This window comes from Aythya marila (genome assembly GCF_965140915.1).
Source record: "Aythya marila genome assembly, chromosome: 9".
In the NCBI taxonomy this organism is placed as follows: Eukaryota; Metazoa; Chordata; class Aves; order Anseriformes; family Anatidae; genus Aythya; species Aythya marila.
Genome location: NC_139050.1, coordinates 12,624,636 through 12,643,845, shown reverse-complemented (window position 1 = coordinate 12,643,845; position 19,210 = coordinate 12,624,636). Strand labels below are relative to the sequence as shown.

General features: G+C 39.5%; 1 protein-coding gene across 1 annotated transcript in view; it reads left to right on the top strand.

Annotated features, from left to right (window-relative positions):
* Nucleotides 1-671: 671 nt before the first annotated feature.
* Nucleotides 672-19,210, top strand: part of LOC309881363 (uncharacterized protein) — a gene marked incomplete at its 3' end in the record, with an annotated part of 93,811 nt that continues 75,272 nt past the window's right edge. Inside the window, exons 1-2 of the mRNA XM_082767230.1 lie at nucleotides 672-998; nucleotides 14,769-14,804. Of these exons, the coding sequence (XP_082623356.1) occupies nucleotides 783-998; nucleotides 14,769-14,804 (252 nt within the window). The 5' untranslated portion in view covers nucleotides 672-782. The remainder of the gene's footprint in view (nucleotides 999-14,768; nucleotides 14,805-19,210) is intronic.

Genomic DNA, 19,210 nt, shown 5'->3' with positions numbered 1-19,210 from the left:
GGCTAGAATTGTTCTTAACATACAAATTCGAGCTGCCACAAAGCACAAATGAGCTGCTTAATGTTTAGCTAAAAAATTGCTTAGTTGATCTCTTGCATATTTTCTTCATATTTTGGCCTTTGGAAGGGCTATTTGTTATTTCAAAATGTTTTGGCCGTAGTATATCTGCAAGACCTCATTTATCCTTTTGAAATTTGTAGCCTTCACAAGCTTGGCATCTACAGCATCACAAACAATGAACTACTGTGACTAGAAGCCTCTAGGATTAAAGAAAAAGAAAGAAAGAAAACCCTCTTCCATAAGAACTTTTTTTTAACAGAATTGGAATTTGTTGAGCACATTTTTTTTTGCCACAGTTGGCAAAAACAAACAAACAAACAAACAAAAAATCACAGATTTTTCATCTTCCCACCTCCCATCCCAAATGAATGAGGAAGTACTGGTGCTATGGACTTGCTCTTTAAATAAATGGAATCTTTCTTTTCTCTCTTGGCAACAGCAGGAGTATTCTTGTGCTGTATGACAAGGCTAGCTGGTGCTATATTTATCTTGCAGCTGTATGCAGGCTTGCAGGAGATTGTTCAATAAGAGAAGGGCAAAGAGTCAATGCAGTGTAAAGAAACTTTGTTCTACCATAAGCTAACCTTTTGGATTGGCTTAAAGACAGGGCTACGTAGTTTCAGAGGAGTGAGGAATATTGTTACTTATAGGAGATACAAACTTTACTGAGATGTGTCTGGAAAGATCAGGGCTTTGTTAGAAGGGGGAAAAACATTCTTAAAATGGAATTCAATAGATGTTTGGGTGCATCAGCAGCAGCAGAAGAAGGAAGAACAGAGGGTGGGGACAATAATATTAACAATGCTGGCAGTAGTGTTGCCCATGAAGAGCTGGATTTGGTACAAATGTACCTTACCTTTCTGCCTGAAAGATACATGAAAGCAAAATTCACCGGGACAGCATACTCAATGTGCTGGTTATTGCTGAAACTCTACAAGGTAAGAGATTTTAGTGCAAATGCATGATATTTTAGTTAACTGTGTATGTGCTTAAAAGGCAGAGTGAGCAAAATCTCTGTTAAAGTATTTGATAGTTTGTTAATACGAACCATACAGTTTTGACAACTGTACCACACAGTTGTCTTCACTCATTATTGTAAAAGGAGCACTGTAAATATTGACGCTGTACCCAGAAATAGGTCAGCCAACAAGGGAAAACTTGCAGGGACTACTAGTGGAGTAGTATACAAAGCAATACACTAGTAACTGCTAAGCAGGTTCTCTCTGTATTCTTTTACTTACTTGCAGAGGACTTGATACTAATTTAGCTTATTTTCTAAGTGCATTTTTCTAAGTGTAAATTTCTTGTGGTGATCTTCATTGGCTTACATTCATCTCTTGTTTTGAATAAGCAGCAGAACGTATTTCAGGCCTGAAAATCTAAGCATTATAAAAGTCAAAAAATGGGGGTTTGGAATATTTTGTCAATTATAGTGGAGAATTAGTGTAGAGGCTGTGGTGGCACTTATTTTAAATGTGATCTGAGCACATCTAATTAAAATGCTTTTGCTTATTGTGTTACTAAGGAAAAAATCAGGCATCAAACCAATTATAAATGCTATAGTTCAGGCTATTTCACTTTGCAGAAAGCTGCTCGGATTTGCAGACCTACATATGAAACATTCAGTCCTACCCACATGATAGGTTTAAGGTTTTAGATTAAATCAAAGAAGGACTTTACACTTGAGCATAGCACGTTGGTGTTTTTATGTGTAGCAATGCTATTTGAATACATTTGAAACGTGTATTATTTCTTCCTTTGTCTTCTGTGTTGTTGCATTCAATACTTTCTTTTGTAGGTATTTAGTCAATGGGAAGCTCACCTGATAGGCCAAAATAAATGTCAAAGCAATCTTTCCTGTTTTTTTTTTTTGTTTGTTTTGTTTTGTTTTGTTTTGTTTTGTTTTTTCAGAAGTATGTGGCAGACAGGAAATACATGATGATGATGTGCCACAGACCGCAGGTGTGGGGCCACATGGTGCCTCAGCAGCAGCAAACCCCCTCCTATGGGCTCCTCTCCATGTGTGGCAGTTTTGTGTCAGTAGCTGCATCATTTTTTTTCCAGCGTAGTTATGCAAAACTGTTATAAAATGTAAACTGCACAGTGCTAACAGTTTTATCTGTTAGATTGTTAGATAGCTTTGCTTCCATATGTGTTCCATTTTTGTAGTGCCTGTGCCTGTTGGTAGGGTTTACCACATCCTTGCTTTAGGGGGCAGATACAGACACTTTCCTCCACTTGACTTTTCCTTGTAATTTTTCTGCTTGCTTATTGCAGTCATCTTTTGTGAGATTGACTGAGAGGGGTCAGAATCCATTGAGTTATATGGTGGGGGGGGAATGAATAGCCCCCGGGGCAGATGCCAGAGCAACAAGTCAGGGCCATTATGTGGGCAGATGCCCAATGCTGGGGAAATGCAGGTGCTCTCCAGGTGTTTTGACAAAGTGCTGATCCTGGGAGGGGAAGCCTGCCCCTTGTCTGGAAAGTTGCTAATTTATTTGGTTGTTTTTGTTGTGGCTTGACCCCTTTGCAACCAGACATTTGAATCTGTAGGTTTTAAGAGCCATAACTCTGCTGCAGAATGAGACAAAGCTAGTGGGCTTACATCCAATGGTCGATCTGGGTGCATACGGCAAGTTTAATACCTTGGACTCATTGCCAATGCATAGATTTTTGGGCATTAAATATGTGCATAAATATGTGCATAAAACTTTAAGTGGCATGCATACAACAGTCTTGTGCGCATGTTATCCATTAGTACAAATGGTTGTTTTTACACCTGACAAGTGGCAAACAAAATGGGGTAAAAGCTAGTGCTTGATGCAAGGAAAAGCATGAGATGTCAGTACCATGCAGGGCAGCAGGAATGCACAATCTAGCCAAGGAAGCCTGATATCCTTTCACCTCCCTTCTTCATGTAGGCCTGTAACTACACAAAAATCTCCATGTGGACTGGGCTGTAAATTACACGGTGTCATTTAGTACTTTGTACAGATGCTTATGGCTGGAGTGTTCTCTGGTTGCTCCATCACTGAGAGGATATCATTTTGTAAATAACAGGAAGTGCTATTAAAACAAACAAGTTAGGAAAGATGCTCCTGCCTGCGATTGTATCTGCTTGCATGTAACATTATATTTGCACAGTGTATATTAGTCCTTCAGTTCAGGAAGAAACAATTCATACTACATGAAAGAGTGAGGAGAGCTTCTGTTAAAATCACAGGCTTTTTCAGAAAGCTTTCTGAGAACCTTAAAATGCCCTGACTAAGCTGAGAAGATAACTAAACTTCTTTATTATAGCAACGTTTAGTTTGTTAATGCTTCTCTCTTGCTGAGCTTAAAGACTGCTCAGATTTGAGACCCCATTTTCTTATTTCCTGATGCTCTTCCATGACTTCAGTCTCTTCCAAGTCCTAGCTGACATTAAAAGAGTGAGTTGTTTTCTCCTTCCCACTCACAGGAACAAAATCAGCACAGTGTTCTGTAGCTTAGCAGGGTCCAGCAAGCCTGCCCCAAGGTGAGGCCGGCAGGAGTGAAATGGTGCTGGTGCGTACAGAGCCACCTTCATTTCATGGCCTCTCTACATCCCCTGCACATCAAAACCAATCCAGTTCTTGGCTACACACAGGGCTCCGTGTGCTCATGGCCTGGAAATACATCAGGGGCTGCCTATGACTCGTTATCAGTGCTATCCCTGGAGGGGAAATAGAATTGTGTGGCCTTTCTTTGAGTGTAAGTGGTGGAGGGAGCCACATAGCCTGCTCAGTCTTCTGCAGACTGCCACCTGGGGAACCCCTCTGTCACGTGTCTGAAGGTAGGCTTCAAATCACCACAATTTGTTAGGATGAGAGAGACAACTTGAATCTTTCTCAATGTTCCATATGCCACAAAGATTATTCTTCCATCCCTTAAGCTGGTTCTCCTTTTCAAGCCCCATGTGTGAACACTGAAGTGTTGTAAAGAAGGAATTCCTATGCACTCATTTATAGATGCCCAAGAACAAATAAAGCTTTTTGCTTCTATCCAAAGATGCATTTGGCTGGACAGCACAGCTTGTCAATAGGTGGGGCCTTTCTAATTTCCCAGATACTATCAAAATTAGTTGTTCTCAAGTTATCTTACAAAATGGTGAGGTTCTCATCTTGGGCTGCAGGTTTTGCAACCAGTAGTCTGAATTGTAATGAAATCTGTTGGATCTGTAAGGTTGAGTTGAAAACCTTGTGAGAGCCGGTCTGGTGCTGGATCTCAGACTTGGGCAGTGCTTCTCTCACTTTGTAATTGCATTTGTTGCTGTTGCACAGGGGTAGACTTTGATTATTTTGGAACAACTTTTCTTGTGTCAAACTGCATGAGTGTGCACACAAATTGGTGTCTGTTTTCACACTTGCTAAGCACAGCCTGTCTTCATTCTGCTAGTGGTCCTTTGCATCATAAATAATCCCTTCATTTTCCAGTTCTTGCCTGCTTACTGTGTTGTATCCCAAGGTACTTGCTCACAAAGAAGCAAACAGCTTTATAAACTTTAGAAAAGTTTTAGAAACAAATGATAAAATTGTCATAGCCCCCTATGGGCAATTCCCTTGTTGTATATAAGAATGGTTTATATTGGTTTAAATAAGCTGATTCCTTTCTAGCTTAAATTAAATGGTCAAAATAATCAGTTCTGAAACACTAAGACAAAAGGAAGGTAGTCACAAAGGAGAGGGGGTGGATGTCCTGTTCTATTCAGAATTCAGGTCAGAATATCTTTTCAAAACCTCACAATAATAGCAGGCTTTAATTAAGATTTAACACAATTTTAGTTTCTGTTTCAACAATTCAGTAACATCTAGTACCGCTGTATATCAAAACCAGTTGATTAGTTCACGTGATATCCCTGTTAATTATTATACCTTAAGAATTTCCTGTCAGCTCAGCTGGTGTTCCTTAACAGCCCAAAATCTATATAAAAGGCAAAATAAATGGTCAGGCAGATCTGTAATCAAATTTCTTGTCTGTATGCATCCTTTTGAGTTCGTGGTACTAAGGAACTTCCAATTACTGTTGCTGCATAACAACTTGAACACTAGGAGCTGTGACATGCTACATGAACCTACCAGAAGGAATCCCAAATGAAAGATAGAAGTGCTTAAATCACTGTCCTGTGGTTTAAAGCATAAGGGCTTAATTCTCAGCTGTACAATGGATTCATTACTCTGCAATCATAGTCTCACTGCCCATTGCTCAGCTCATTGCCTGTCAAGGGGAAAACACATTTGTTGTTTTTTTTTTTTTTTTTTTAGTTTGATTTTTAGTTCAGGTTATAAACATTGTAGGACTGGATTATCTTTCTGTATGTCTGTAGCACTGGTAAAGGCAGCCTGTTCAAGAACATGGGATGAATCCCCTTTGAGAAGTAAGAGCAGTCTGGTTTTCAGATATTGTATATAAATCCTCTAACCATTAGGCTTTGGTCACAAGGAGGTTTGGTGGCACTACCTGCATTCGTTTGCCTTCCATTTGAGGGGAAAAAAAAAAAAAACAGAAAGATGCAGATACCAAGTTCTAGTCTTATGTTATTTGCTGACTTCTGAAAGATCTTCAGTGAAATTGTGGCCTCTTTTGGAGCAGTCAGTTACGTTTTGTATACCTTATTTCTCATTCCAGGATCTACATACATCAGACTGGAAGCTAGAGATGTTGGTGATTTCTTGAGGAGAGAGGTCTGTCTGTGGATTGCAAAAAACAACCCCTAAGAAAGCTGTCTAGTGAAGGGGGAAAGGGACTTCAGACTGATCTTCTCTTCATTATTTTATAGTGATCAGATATAATTGTTGCCTGCTGTTACTCTGTCTTTAACACACTTCATGTACTCTGCTGAGAATACTTGTATGTTTTAAGAAAAACAGGAAGTTGGCTCTGGAAAACCCAATTTGAGCTTGCTTGCTTTCTTTCTTTCTTTCTTTCTTTCTTTCTTTCTTTCTTTCTTTCTTTCTTTCTTTCTTTTTTTTCTTCTATATTTTCTTAATTTGGTTCAAATGTAGCTTACTCAGGTCACAGAAAACTTTTGGCAGAGCAGGGAGATGAATCTTGAGCTACAGAGTGCGAGACAAGGGCTTAGCCAGTGGACCGTGTTTCCTGCCCTGTGCTGGTAGGTTGCGGTCTGATATCAAAAAATGAAAACACTGCAGTGGGACCGGGCTGAGGCCCTTCACAGTTATTTTCCGACTGTTTTAACATAAGTGTTTGTTGGAAACAGTAAGATTTTTTTTTTAGTTATTTAATGGTTTACATGAACTTGCTGTGTCTGTAACTCCTTTAACTTTTGAGTAGTGGCCAATTTCAGCAAAATTTGAGTGAGGCAGAAGCTGCAGAGTTCATATCAGGGATGCAGAAGTAGGTAGGCAGGGATTGGAAGCAGAGACTTAACTAATGCCCCTCCTGAGGGAAAGGTAAATGATTCCATTTCCACTGTGGAGAACACAGAAAACCAGACTGTGTTGGTTCAGCTGCTTGCAGAAATATGTGTTTTCCCTATAAAATGTTTTTTTTATTTGGCTATTAATGGAACTCCACTGAAGCTTACTGTTAGCCTTCAGCCCTCAGAGTGAAAGCCAAGTGTTTCAAGAAGTGCAACTTGAGACAACTGAAGAGGGATATATTTCAGGAAGCCCTAAACATTCTCTCTGACCCCCTTGGAATGCTGGTTTGTTAAGCTCTCTCAGAGGTGTCAGTGAGAATGCTCAATCTCCTTTCAGTTGTTTGATCAAAATTGCCAATATTTTATTTAGGGTCACAGGCTGTTAGAGTGAGCAGTCTGATCAGATACACTCTTAACTCCTAAAACATCATGAGTAGTTCTATGGGACTGTTCAAGGGAAATATTTCTGACCTTCTTTGATGCAGTTTTCCTTTCATTTATGCCCAAATATTCAGGGTTCATTTGGGCTAGCAATATTAAAACAGCCTGTCTTATCCTGAAACGGTATGTGCAGTGCTGGGTGGGACCCAGTGCTGTAGAAAGACAAAGCAATGAAATGGAAAACAGTGGAGGAACCCATGGCAGGGGGTTAGAGCTGAACGATCTTTGAGGTCCCAATCAACCCAGGACATTCTATGAAAGTTTTCTTGCTCAATTATTACTTTCTAATTATGTAAGAAAAAATGACTGAAATCCTGAGTGTCTAGTATAGTACACAAGGCAGACTGTGAACAAGTGATTTCTTCCTGTGCATGCTGAAATGTTTTAAGCTCTTCCTAGAAAGTTTCTCATGATTACAGTCATCTAAGAAGGTGCTGTTTTTTTGTTTTTTTTGTTTTTTTTTTTTTTTTTTCTTTTTTTTTTTCTTTTTTCTCTCCTCCTGGTATTTTCTGCTGGAATAAAAGCAGAGCTGGTGTTGGACAAAACAAAACAAAAAAGACTTCAAGTACAGTGCTCCAAAAGCTCTATTATAAACTTACAGAACTGGATGAAAATTGTCAAAGATTGCAGAATTGGAGGTGTGACAACTGCACAATAAAAGCAAGCCCTGAACGAGATGTTGCCAGATAGCACAATATCTAGGTAACCACAAAATTGCTTGGGCAGGACAGCATTAAAAGTTAGCTAGATCACTCTACCATTTTGTAACAAGGAGCAAAATCAAATTTGAACTTCTAAATATCTGCAAGTGTATCCTTTCCACACACTCCTCTTGGAAAGGATAGGATTCCTCCTTGGAAACTTGCATTTGCGCTGAGGAAGAATGTATTTCAGTGTGGAAAAGCTCCTTTTTTAAGGCTATCTGACCTTCAAACACACTTCCTCACTCCTGTAAAAATAATGTACACTAATATGGATAATTTAAAACAAAACAACAACAAACAATCAATCAAACAAATACAAGCTGTTCCTTTGCTTTGAGTTTTACTAGATATGGCCATTTCTTTCCTCAGAGAAAAACAGGTTTTTAAGTCTCCCTTAAGTCTCAGCTTTGTTTTTGAATGGAATCAGTGAATTTATTCACAGATCAGAGAAAATTGTGTAATCCTGATAGTGCTCACTACATGTGGACCATTATTTTGATTCTAGAAAAAGAAAAGGATGGGATAAACCTTAGTAACTCCTTGTGCACAAGATGTGATCGTAGTGTTGGTGTTCAGAGAACTTCCTGGTAGCAGAGGAATTGAGGCAGTAACATTTCTTAGTACAGGTGCAAATTCTGGGCAGAGAGGCAGGTACACAGGCAGATTTCCAAGAGGTGTCTGTGTAGGTTTACCACTCCGAATTCTCCTGTCAACACTCTGCCAGAGGATACTGCCCCTGCTGCAGGGGCAATGTAGTAGGATGTGAACCTGCCACCTGAACCAGTTTCCAGCATCACTGCTTTCTTTAAGCATTACTGCTAACTCTCTGTGTTAATGTAAGTGAAACTCTCTAAATCAAACAAGGTCAGTATTGCATCCCCTTATATTATGCAGGTGATATGAATCTGTCACTTGGACATCATCTGGAAAAATGTGATACTATGTTGTGTTGCAGTCTTAGCTACTAAAATCTTATATATTGCTTAGTGACACACTATGGTGGCATTGTATGAGACATTGAACAGCATAAAAGGTACAGCTTTATTTACAGCTTCTCCTGTATTTACTTTATTTTTTCCTTGTAATTGTGATATTCTCCAAAAAGGAATAGAAATGCCCTACATTAATTACACAAGAGAGAATGACATAGCCTTTGTTCTACTTCTTGTCTGTATTTTCCTGCAGAACTAAAAAAAAAAAAAAAAAAAAAAAAAGAATGCAGAAAAAAACCCACCTCCTAGTATTTGGAAACATTTGAAAATGTTTCTTTGCTGCCAAAGCAGACAGATAGTTTTTGTGTGCAGGCAGAAAGTTATGGGGTGGGGCAGGCAAAAGGGATTAATACTGTTTCCATATTTTTTTTCTTTTATTAAGGGGTATTATTTGCTATAATCCTATTAGCAAAATGAGCAACCCCAGCGCAGTGTGGTAGCCAGTCTCTCCCTGCCTAAAAAGAGAGAAGGCCCTTAAGGTGTGGTGAGAAGCGTGGGGGAGATAGACTGGAATGTGCAATAAATATTATTAATGGCAATACTCGGGAGAAAATAGCTTTCATAATGTTGGCAGGAAAAGTTTTCAAACTAGAATTTTTTCCCTGAAAGTCCCAACTCTTGGAAGCAAGTAACTGAATGGGGGGGGGAGGTCATAAAAAAAAAAAAAAGAAGAAAGTGTTATAACTGCAGAGGAAAACTGAACTATTAGTTTACAATGGAAAGTTATCAAGCTATGAATATTTCATGCTTGGAAATGTCAGTCATCTTGCAAGTGTTTTAGAGCTTGGATTGGCTTGTAACAAATGCTGATTATAATAGCTGCTGGATTGACTTTTGTGCTTTGCTTAGCCCAGATAAAAATTGTAAATGGCATAAGTACTGCAAGTGTTCATTTGAAAAGTGCAGCCTTTCATTTCCCAGCCCACATAAATAACCAGCTAGGATGCCCAGCAGTGAGTGTAGGGGGACTGACATCAGCAAAATGCATTGGAAGCATGAAAAAGTTTCCTAGGGAAAAAAAAAAAAAAAAAAAAAGAACTTAAGCTGCTGCTGGAAACAGGCAAAGGCTGCACTAAAGACATCCTGGGAACTTTGGCAGTCATAAATGGTAGAATGTTTCACATTGTCCAGAAGTCCTGGATACACCACTCTCTCCTGGGGAGAGGACAGCTGCCTACTGAATCGCCCCTTTTTCTTACAGCACACCAGTGCACTTCAGAAAATGTCCTGGCTTGATTACCTCTTTGTCAGAGAGGTAGGGGAGACAGCACGTGGAAAAAACAATAAAAGAAAGTGATCTCAATGTGATCTCATGACATTTCTGATCTTGCTGAAACTAGGGCTCCGCAAACATCTTGTTTTTTTGTGGACATGTGCTCAATTTCGTCCAGCTTTCTTCAAGGTATCTGCCAGCCCAGGCACCTCTGACTTGCTTGTCATGTGCCTGGAGATCTTGTTGGGCGTGATGTTTGCTTGTGTTGGAGACCACTTACGTGGATCTGCAAGCACACAGCAGCCTGGCTGGAACCAGTGTGTGTGCAAACCCTGTTCTCCAGAGCCCTGCACTGGTGGTCCACACACATCCCAACAGCACTGTATTTCTGGATGTGCTCAAACCAGCTTTAAACTTCCAGTATGGTGGATTTCATTCTTCGCAGTCTGAGAAATTTGCTCAACACTCTGCAAAAGCACTGAAGATCTCTGTTCATTCTTATTTCTGCTTGAAGCTTCCTATAGGGCCTTGGAGAAACACTTCATCTCTGCGTCAGCTCTTTATCTTAGAGGAAATACTGGCATATTCCCAGCAGGAAGTATATGGCTGTTCTGGAGAAAGGATGTTGGCTTGCTGGCTAGCAAGTCTCCAGTTTGGAAAGTGGCTGGTAACTATCACTGCAGTATGGACAAATAGAAGATGAAGAGGAGGATTACTTGCTAGCTGGAAAGAAGAACTGAAATTTGAATGACATCTACAACTTGTATGTTAAAAAGCATTAGAAGTTATAGGAATATTTTGGGTTTTCAGGTTTATTTTAGAGCTACATGTATATAATAAAAAATGGTAGAACATTCTAAGAAGCTTTCACAACTGTCTTAGGCTTTTAAAGTTTTTTGGTTTTCACACTATCAGTGAAATTATCTCAAAAAAGAGCTGACAATTAGAACAGGTTAAAAATGAGCATGGAGGAAAAATGGGTAGTTTTAAAGGCTATTCTAGGAGAAGTTTTAGTATGCTTCATTGTTCAAGGATAAGCTGATTTTGCTTTAGATGGAATGCTATTTATTTAAACAGTTGGAGCTTCGAGACTTGTATATACGGACAGATGGTTCACTCTCCCTTCTCTTCTTAACGAACTGCTTTGCAGTTTATCTGAAAGTTCCCCAGGTCTGCAGTGTTCATTTCAAGACAGAGATTTTAAGTGCATATTTTAAAAATGGATGTTACAAGGGAAGGGAAGTACCTGATCAAGAAGAACATGAATTCATCCAGAAAAACAGTGGGGCACTTGCTACTGAAAAGATTCGGAGCCACCATAACTTACAGTGGGTAGCAAAGGGCTTTACGTACAACAGGGTAATAAATAAAGACATGTAACTGTGTGAATCACAAAAAATTCACAGACTGTGTGAATTCACAATCTGTGAATCTGATCTTAGAGGTACTACCACTGACAGGACCAAGATCAATTTGCAAAGTTCTTCTATATTATTTTAGGAGTGTTTTTTTTTTTTTTTTTTTTTAATAAAACAACTTTTCATTTGATTTTTGGAATGCCATTAAGCATGTGTTATCGTTACTTACCTAAGGTTTTTTGGGATGGAGGGAGTGAAAAAAATATGCATAGCCTACTGTGTTTCTGTAACTGTTGATCTTTTTTGTCTTAAAGAACATAGTTTCTGTGAAGCTGATGAGTGCCTGGAGTCCTTAGACATATAGGAAAAATATCTGGGAAAACATATATAAGGAACAGGGTTTGGGATCACTGTTTAGAACAGAATACCATTTTTCTTTAAGGTATCAGCATTGGCAAAATGTCAAAAAAAAAAAAAAAAAAAAAAAAAAGCAAAACCTTCAACTTGAGAGCTTTATTTTGCTTTTTCATTTCCAATGCAAAGTTCAGGGCAAGTGCAGTAAAGTTTGTGAACCCTTCAGCAGCAGCTGGATAGGTTTCAAACAAGCCTGAAATGGTATATGGTTTTGGGTGCAAATCAGGATGGTTTTGATCCCCAGCCACTTGAAACACAGCACTTTTGGCTGTGTGCAGCTTTGTATTTCAGTCTTCATTGCAGTCCAGACCCAGAGCTGCCCAGAATGAAGCTTTTGCTTAAAGCCCTGTGAGCGGAGCCCGCTGTGCTCCTTGCTGCTTTAGCACTTGCAGAATACATCCCCAGCTGAGCTGGATGGTCACCATGGACACATCCATACGTCTAAACATTGATACTGATGAGGCGATGTGTGGATCTCATCCAGCTTTCCATGGGTAGTTTTATTCAGAACTCACCCCTGGTGCTACACTAAGGCTGGGGAGAAAGGTCTAGGACAGACTGAGCTGCTTCCAGATGGTGTGCATTGCACTCTTCCTAAGCATTGCTTCAGATTTAATTAATCAAAAGGAATTTTCAAGGACTTGATCCCTTACATGCTTTCTGGCACTATGGGAGTAGATTTCTCCACATATGTCTGACAGGTTTCTCAGTTCTGCTCTGCATAGTGTGTATGGCCAGGGGAAGTTTCTTGAAGAAGCCACGTGTTGGCTCCTGCAGCCCTGAGATGTCTTTGTGCCAGCAGTCACCGTAAAGCCACGTGCCATGATGGCAGGGTTGCATCTTAGGTAATGCAAAGTGAGCAAATCATGGGCCTTTCTATGTAAAAGGCCTTGACATTTGTTGAGTTAAAGAGCTAAACAGGATGTTATTAATTAATAATTATTAATGTAATAATTATTCTAAATGATAGGAAGACTTTTACAAAAGCTGTTAAGGAGTGACTTTTTTGCTGTAAAGTAGTAGTAGTAATAGTAGTAATATATTATTATTTTACTACATTGGGTATCCTGCCTTCTTTGTTGCACCTGTATTGCACAGCTTTGAAACTCCAGCTGAGTAAACCTGCGGCTTTTCTGAATTTGCATGGGATAATTATGCCTTGGCTGGGAGGTTTCTGACATGGTAATTTTTGTTCACGTCCTTTGCTGGCTTGCTTTCTTGTCTGTGAAGGTCAGGCCTGTAAATAAGATGACTGGGAAGTAAATGCAAGAACCTGTTAAGTTGCAGCGCTGGGAGTAAGTCTACAGCTCTTCTGGCAAGGGCTTAAAGCGATGTCATATAATCACTTCCTTCCGAGCCAGCTCCTGTTAGAGAATTCCTGGGATATGCTCTCTGCGTAGAATGCTAAACCCTGGGGCCCAGGTGAGGCAGTTTTTAGCTCTGCTTTCTTATTTTATTTTATTTTATTTTATTTTATTTTATTTTATTTTATTTTATTTTATTTTATTTTATTTTATTATTTTATTTTATTTTATTTTATTTTATTTTATTTTATTTTATTTTACTTTATTTTACTTTATTTTATTTTATTTTATTTCATTTTTTGAAGTGGGGTTGCACAGCAATCTTTCAGATTGTTGTAAAACTATCCAGAACTGCTGCCTTGATGTATGCATTTTGAACTTCTTTTGTTCTATACTCCACAATCAAATCTAGCATTAAAAACAGTTTAACATTGTGGAGCACCACTTTTTAGTATATTTCAACACAGGTCACATTCTGTAATCTCTTTTCACTTTGAATAGTGCCTTTTACTAGTACTGTAACCCAAAGAATTATTTCTACTAAAGAACAGACAATCTGGGCTTGTGATTTTGCAGCAGAGCAGGCTGTGTGTGCCTGCAGGTAATACAAGGGAAAATTTGCCATTAAAATCTGTGTTCCCACCAACCCTTGTCTTCATCCTACCTCTGTTTGTACTTCTCTTCCCAGACCAATCTCAGCTTCTAGCTGTCAAATGCCTCCCTCCCCATCCCATCTGGGTGTTGCTTAATCTAAGGATTTTTTCCAAGTTTTTTTTCAAACACAAATACTTCTAAAAAGGGCGTCGATTATACACATGAATCCAGAGGCAGATTCTGAACCTGTGAAAGCAAAGCTCTTACAAGAAGCTCTATATTTCCACAAGGCTTTATTACATCCAAACTAAGAGTATTAGTGGGAACATTAAATGTTTGCAGGATAACAGAATTTCTTCTCAGAGGCAAAACAATTGCACCATACACTTCCAATAACTCTAAACTAATCTGCAAAACATTAAAGAATTTAGGATTCACTTCTAATCTGACTCTATTTTTTTTCTAATGCTGGTTTCAAATAAGGGAGTTATGCCTGACTTAAATTACTCCAAAATCAGGGAATAGTTGGGACATTTTGGGATGTTCCTGCATGAATCTGCTGAAGTTTGTGTACTTTATGGTTATATAAAATTTGCCTCAGAGAGCTTCCAAACTGAACTTCTTGTGTTACAAAAATTCTTTTGAGTCCCCATCCAGACTGAGGTTTTGATGTGGTAGCACCGTATAAACATGATTGTTCTTTTAGAGGGCTCATAATCTTAAAGAGAAAGGGTAAGTGAACGGTTTATAACATGCAAACTAACTGGGCAAGGGACTTGTAGTGTCTTTTTGTAGCATGTGTCTAAAAAGCCTCCACTCCTCCCTCTTACGCTGAGCTCCTCTCTAGGTAACTGCTCGACTTCCTTTTTCTAACTGCTCGCTTTTCCCCCTCTTCATTTAACCCACCCACCCGGAGAGTCCTGAATACATAAAAAGCTTTTGCAATGTGCCCTGAAGCATGTATACTGATGAAGCACATACAATGTAATTATGGATAGCACAATGCAACATCATGAAGCGCCTTTATTTACAGCTTCTCTATCATGAGAGTATAATGAACAGATTCAGTAAGGAAATGCAAAAGCAGATGCCTTTGGCTGGCTCCTCTTGTTCTCTTTTTGGCAAAGACAGAGGGACGAGTCTACCCTGGGACAGCCCTGCTGAAGTCAGATGAGTTACACCAGGCAGGAACTGGAACTTTTTTCTTTTCTCCTTTTTCTTCTTCTTTTTTAAAGAATACAGTTGCCAGATCTCTTTCCCCTGACTGTCACAATTTCTCTTTCCACAGAAAGCCTGTGAGAAAAGACTCTCTGCTTCTGAAAAGGTAGGATAACCTTTTAGTCACTAATAGCTAATTTGCTGAGCAGTAAACGGTGTGTACCTACCAATGCCTATAATCAAAAAATTAATATCTAACTACATATAGAAAAGAAAGAGATACTAAAATCCTAAAATCTAATTTTTGAGTGGGACAGGAACAAAAAAAAGCACTGTGAGAGGGTTGGAGTACTAACACACAGCTGTGCTGCTCCAAAGGTATGAAATCTGCTTAGAGCTGGCTTAGGTATCGGCATATAGTATTAATTTTAAAATGTATAAATATACCCTGCATGTGCTCAGGTGTAACATTGGACAGAATTTCTAGGGGGTGTCTAAGGAAGCACCCTGTTTCCTAGAAACTTTAGGGAAGAGGAACCTGTGGCAACTCATAGGATCAGCCATATTTGCAAGTGGTGATCTTTAAAACAAGTTTATTAGGGCACACCTGGGAATGCACTTCATAGAACAGTGTAGTAACAGAAGTTACAAGGACTGCTGATGCTTTGGGCTTGCTAGTGCTGTGGCCATACTTCTTGTTTTTTTCCTCTGCTGAGGGCCTGAATGGTGCCTCTCATATAAAACGTGCCATTTACAATTTGCCTTTTGCTGAGGCCTCCTTTGTGTTCACACAAGGCAGCTGGCAGGAGTGCTGACTCCCCAGAGCAGAGCCTTGCCAGCACTGGCTAATCAATATTCAGCAGATTCCGCTGCTCATTACAGAGCCATTGATTATCTCTTGAAGGTTACTCCCCCTGTGTGAGTGTCATTTTTCAGTCCCTTCCCTTTACCCCCCTTCCCCCAAGCTCTCATGAGGACAGAGTACTGGGATGGAAATGAGGTTCCATTTCAGGATCTGGATAGTTTGTCCTCAGCTGTCAAAAGAGCCCTTGGGAAGTAGGTAATTTCCCCACTGCTGTGTTGGTTTTTGTTTGTTTGCTTTTAAATTTATTTATATCAGCTTTGTACTTTTAATTTCTGGGACATATCTGATGATTGCAAGTTGTAACACTTGTGTTTGTTGTATTTGATGTAGGCAGGTTGTATTAGTTGAGACTTGGTGTCCCGTGATGAGAGGAAAAACCCACATCTTTTACACAGCTGTAGCTAACCTTTCTGAACTCTGGCACTGCAGGGAAGAGCCATGGATTCATATTCATGCTATTCACAAGTGAATGGACGGGGAGGCTCATGGAGAAATAAAAACATAATGCAAGCTCTCATCTGCTGACATGCTACACTCTGATTATACCTACATGCACTACACAGCAAATTCCCCGTCTCTAATGCAAGAGGAGAGGCAGTGAGCAGGTTTGTGCGGGACAATACCTGTTCATCACCCCGCAGTCAGTCTTGCAAAAAATCATAACTAGGTCTCTTTTTAAATGTGAGTTCTCCACTTATGGGTGTATTAAGTTATCAGTAGAGAACTGAGAGATAAATATGCAAGTCTAAACACTTGAATTTATTCCAGGTGATAGAGTAGATGCCAGACTTACTGGAACAAATGTTTTGAGTTCCTTACTTCGATTGTAAATGTGGCATTAACAATCACAGCAGAGACTACAAATGAAAAGTCTGGGGTCTCAAAGGAGGGGAGCAGGCAGCTGGAGTTAAGATACTGATGGGACTCCAGTGGAGGACAGCAATTTTAACTGTAGATAAAACACGTAGCAGAACATAGACCATGCCTTGCTGGTCAGCACCTTGCAGTAGTGCACCTTGGTGCGTCTCAAAGAGAGGATTGTGGTTTGTCAGGTGCTGGTGATTTAGCTCCTGTCTCCCAGGGCAAGTTCAGAAACCAGCTCTGTGACCATTGCCAGCAATCCCATCCAGTCATTAGCACATACCAGAGAGATGATGACAGGGATTTGAAAAATGGCAAGCTGGCATTAACTGGGCTTTGTTTAGCCAGGGGGGCTTCCTGACAACTCCCTGTCTTCCTGATGGAGACATGGGACACAATGGACCTGACTGACAGAGAAAGTTTGGTGAAGTATAAATCAGGAGTTAAAGTGACAGTGGACAATGGAGAGAGAACTCAGCTGTCTGAGGGAGTTGTCCCTGACACGGGAGAAGAGTGGCTCCCTGTGCCATCCTGTTTGTCAGGAAGTGTTCTCTTTCCTGTTTCAGTTGCCAGCCCACTGGCATTAATTAATGTTTTGGTAAATTTTTTGCAAAGAGGCTGTGTTGCTACTTGAGGGAGAGGATCCCTGAGATATGGTTTCATAATAAGCTCAGAGCAGATATCATTCTGAGCTTACTTGTACATCCAATTTGGCTTTCAGTTTTCTTTTACACACCTAAGATGTATTCAAAGGATGAGGTGAAGGACTAATACTCTGCCTCGGCTGGAGAACATTACAAAGTAAATCTTAACAGAGAGCGCACTGTTCCTATTCCTCTATTAGGCAGAACTCTTCCTGTCCCATGTATACTGACATTACCCTGTAGTAATCATGTCAATGAAAAGTCCTATAGGGAAATACTGAACTGAATATTTGTAGCGATTGCAGCAGATAAAATAAAGTTAGCATGCTTGAACCAAACAGCTCACACTATTCACCAGCAAATCTGTCTAAGCAACACAAACATCTGAATTCTGTATCTCCGTTTCTTAGCGTTCATACCACCAGTGCTTTGGGGATATATAGTAAGTTGTTAGGGATGCAAAGAGCTTTCAGGGATGCAGTGACAGCCAGTGGGTTAAAGATCAGTAAACTCTTCGTGAAACTCTATATGAAAAACCTCCAAAGATATAGGAATTTCCCTGAAGACCTCTTATATGTCTGGCAAGTGACATTCAACCAGAGTAGACTCACATTTTTCCATCAATTTTTTATTGTGCATATTATGCCTTCTTGCTGCAAAATGACATTTAAAGTATGAGAAAATAAACATCTCATGAATAATGTGTTAAATATACTGCAATTTTGTAGCACAATGCAAATCCACACAGTTTCAGCTATAGACTCTCCTAATGTTCAATGAATGAAATGAAGTCTTCAGCACCATTGATTATGTTGATAATCTGCTGATGGAATTTGTATCAGACATAATCAGATTCATTAGACCTCATTATCAGGAGGAACTTTGAATTTTAAGATATATTTGTCTTACAGAGAGACCTGAATTACCGGTCAGTATTGGCAGTTCACTTGGCTAGGCTTATCTTGACTAATACTGGGTAAACCCATCTAGTCTAAATTCCTGGCTAAGCTTATTCCAGTACAGTCTAGATATACTCCTTCAGGCCAAACTAAACTATTATCAGAATTTATAGTAAAAGAAATTAAAAAAAAAAAAAACAACTACATGAAATTACAATAAAAATCAATATTAAAGAAGCATGATTTGATGTACATGCGAGACAGAAAGATGTCCTGTGCATGTGTTTTATTGAATGTGAGATGTCTGCATTTGTTTTGAGCACGTTTTTAGTGGAGAAAGATTATGTACTCCTGTCTCGGCAGCAGACGTGGAAGGAGAGTTACAGAAATTGTGCAAACTGTGTGAAGTTTTTTTTACATGTCAATTTGGTCGTGCAGTAAAAATAATTATAGGACTTACTTCCAGGAATGGCAGGCGCAGAGTAGGAGTTCCTGTATTTGCAGTGTGGCAAATGAAATGTCTTTTGGGATTCATGACTGCAGAATAAAGTCTTGAAAGATAAAGACGGCTTTTGTTGAGAATGTTATTCTTGCATTTCTGAAAGTATTTCCCTTAAGGAACATAGATGTGAACTAATCGCCTATATTTTGGGCTATGTGGCTTCTCAGAATTACTGCATATGTCAGTGTGGCTAACAGCCTACAGACTTTTCAGACTAATTTGGTCTGAACCTGTGAGTCTGTTTACACTGGAGACAGCAATGGTCACTGAACACATATGGACCCCATTTTATTAGGGGGCTTTGTGAACACTTAATATACCACTGTCTGGAAGTAATAAAACTCCAGCATCCAGAATTGTGTGGGAGGCCATGAAGCCTTTAGTGGCAGGTGTGCAAGTTCAGACACCTCTGTGTACTTATCTGTGAAATACTAGGCCAGAAAGTATTTTCAGTAATCCAGCTGCTTTGTGCTTGTTCCCAAGCAGAGGGTTTCGTGAGCTCTTTGTGCTAACGTCAGCATTTCACATTACAAACAAAAGTAGATTTCTGTTAGATAGAGGTGAGCTCTTACCCTGCATCATCAAGTAGCATTTTCTAGTGTTGTTTTGATCTCTGATTAAATATCAGTGAAATACTTGCCAAGTAATCTGTCTTGGGTGTTCATTACCTGAAGGTAAAGGTGCTAGAGTTCTCTCTTGCTTTCCATGCTGAAATTGTGCCAAGCATTTTCGCCTGAACAGATGAAGTGTAACGCTGGTTGTTCTGTTTGCTGTCAGTGCAAACTCTGAAAGGAAAGATAA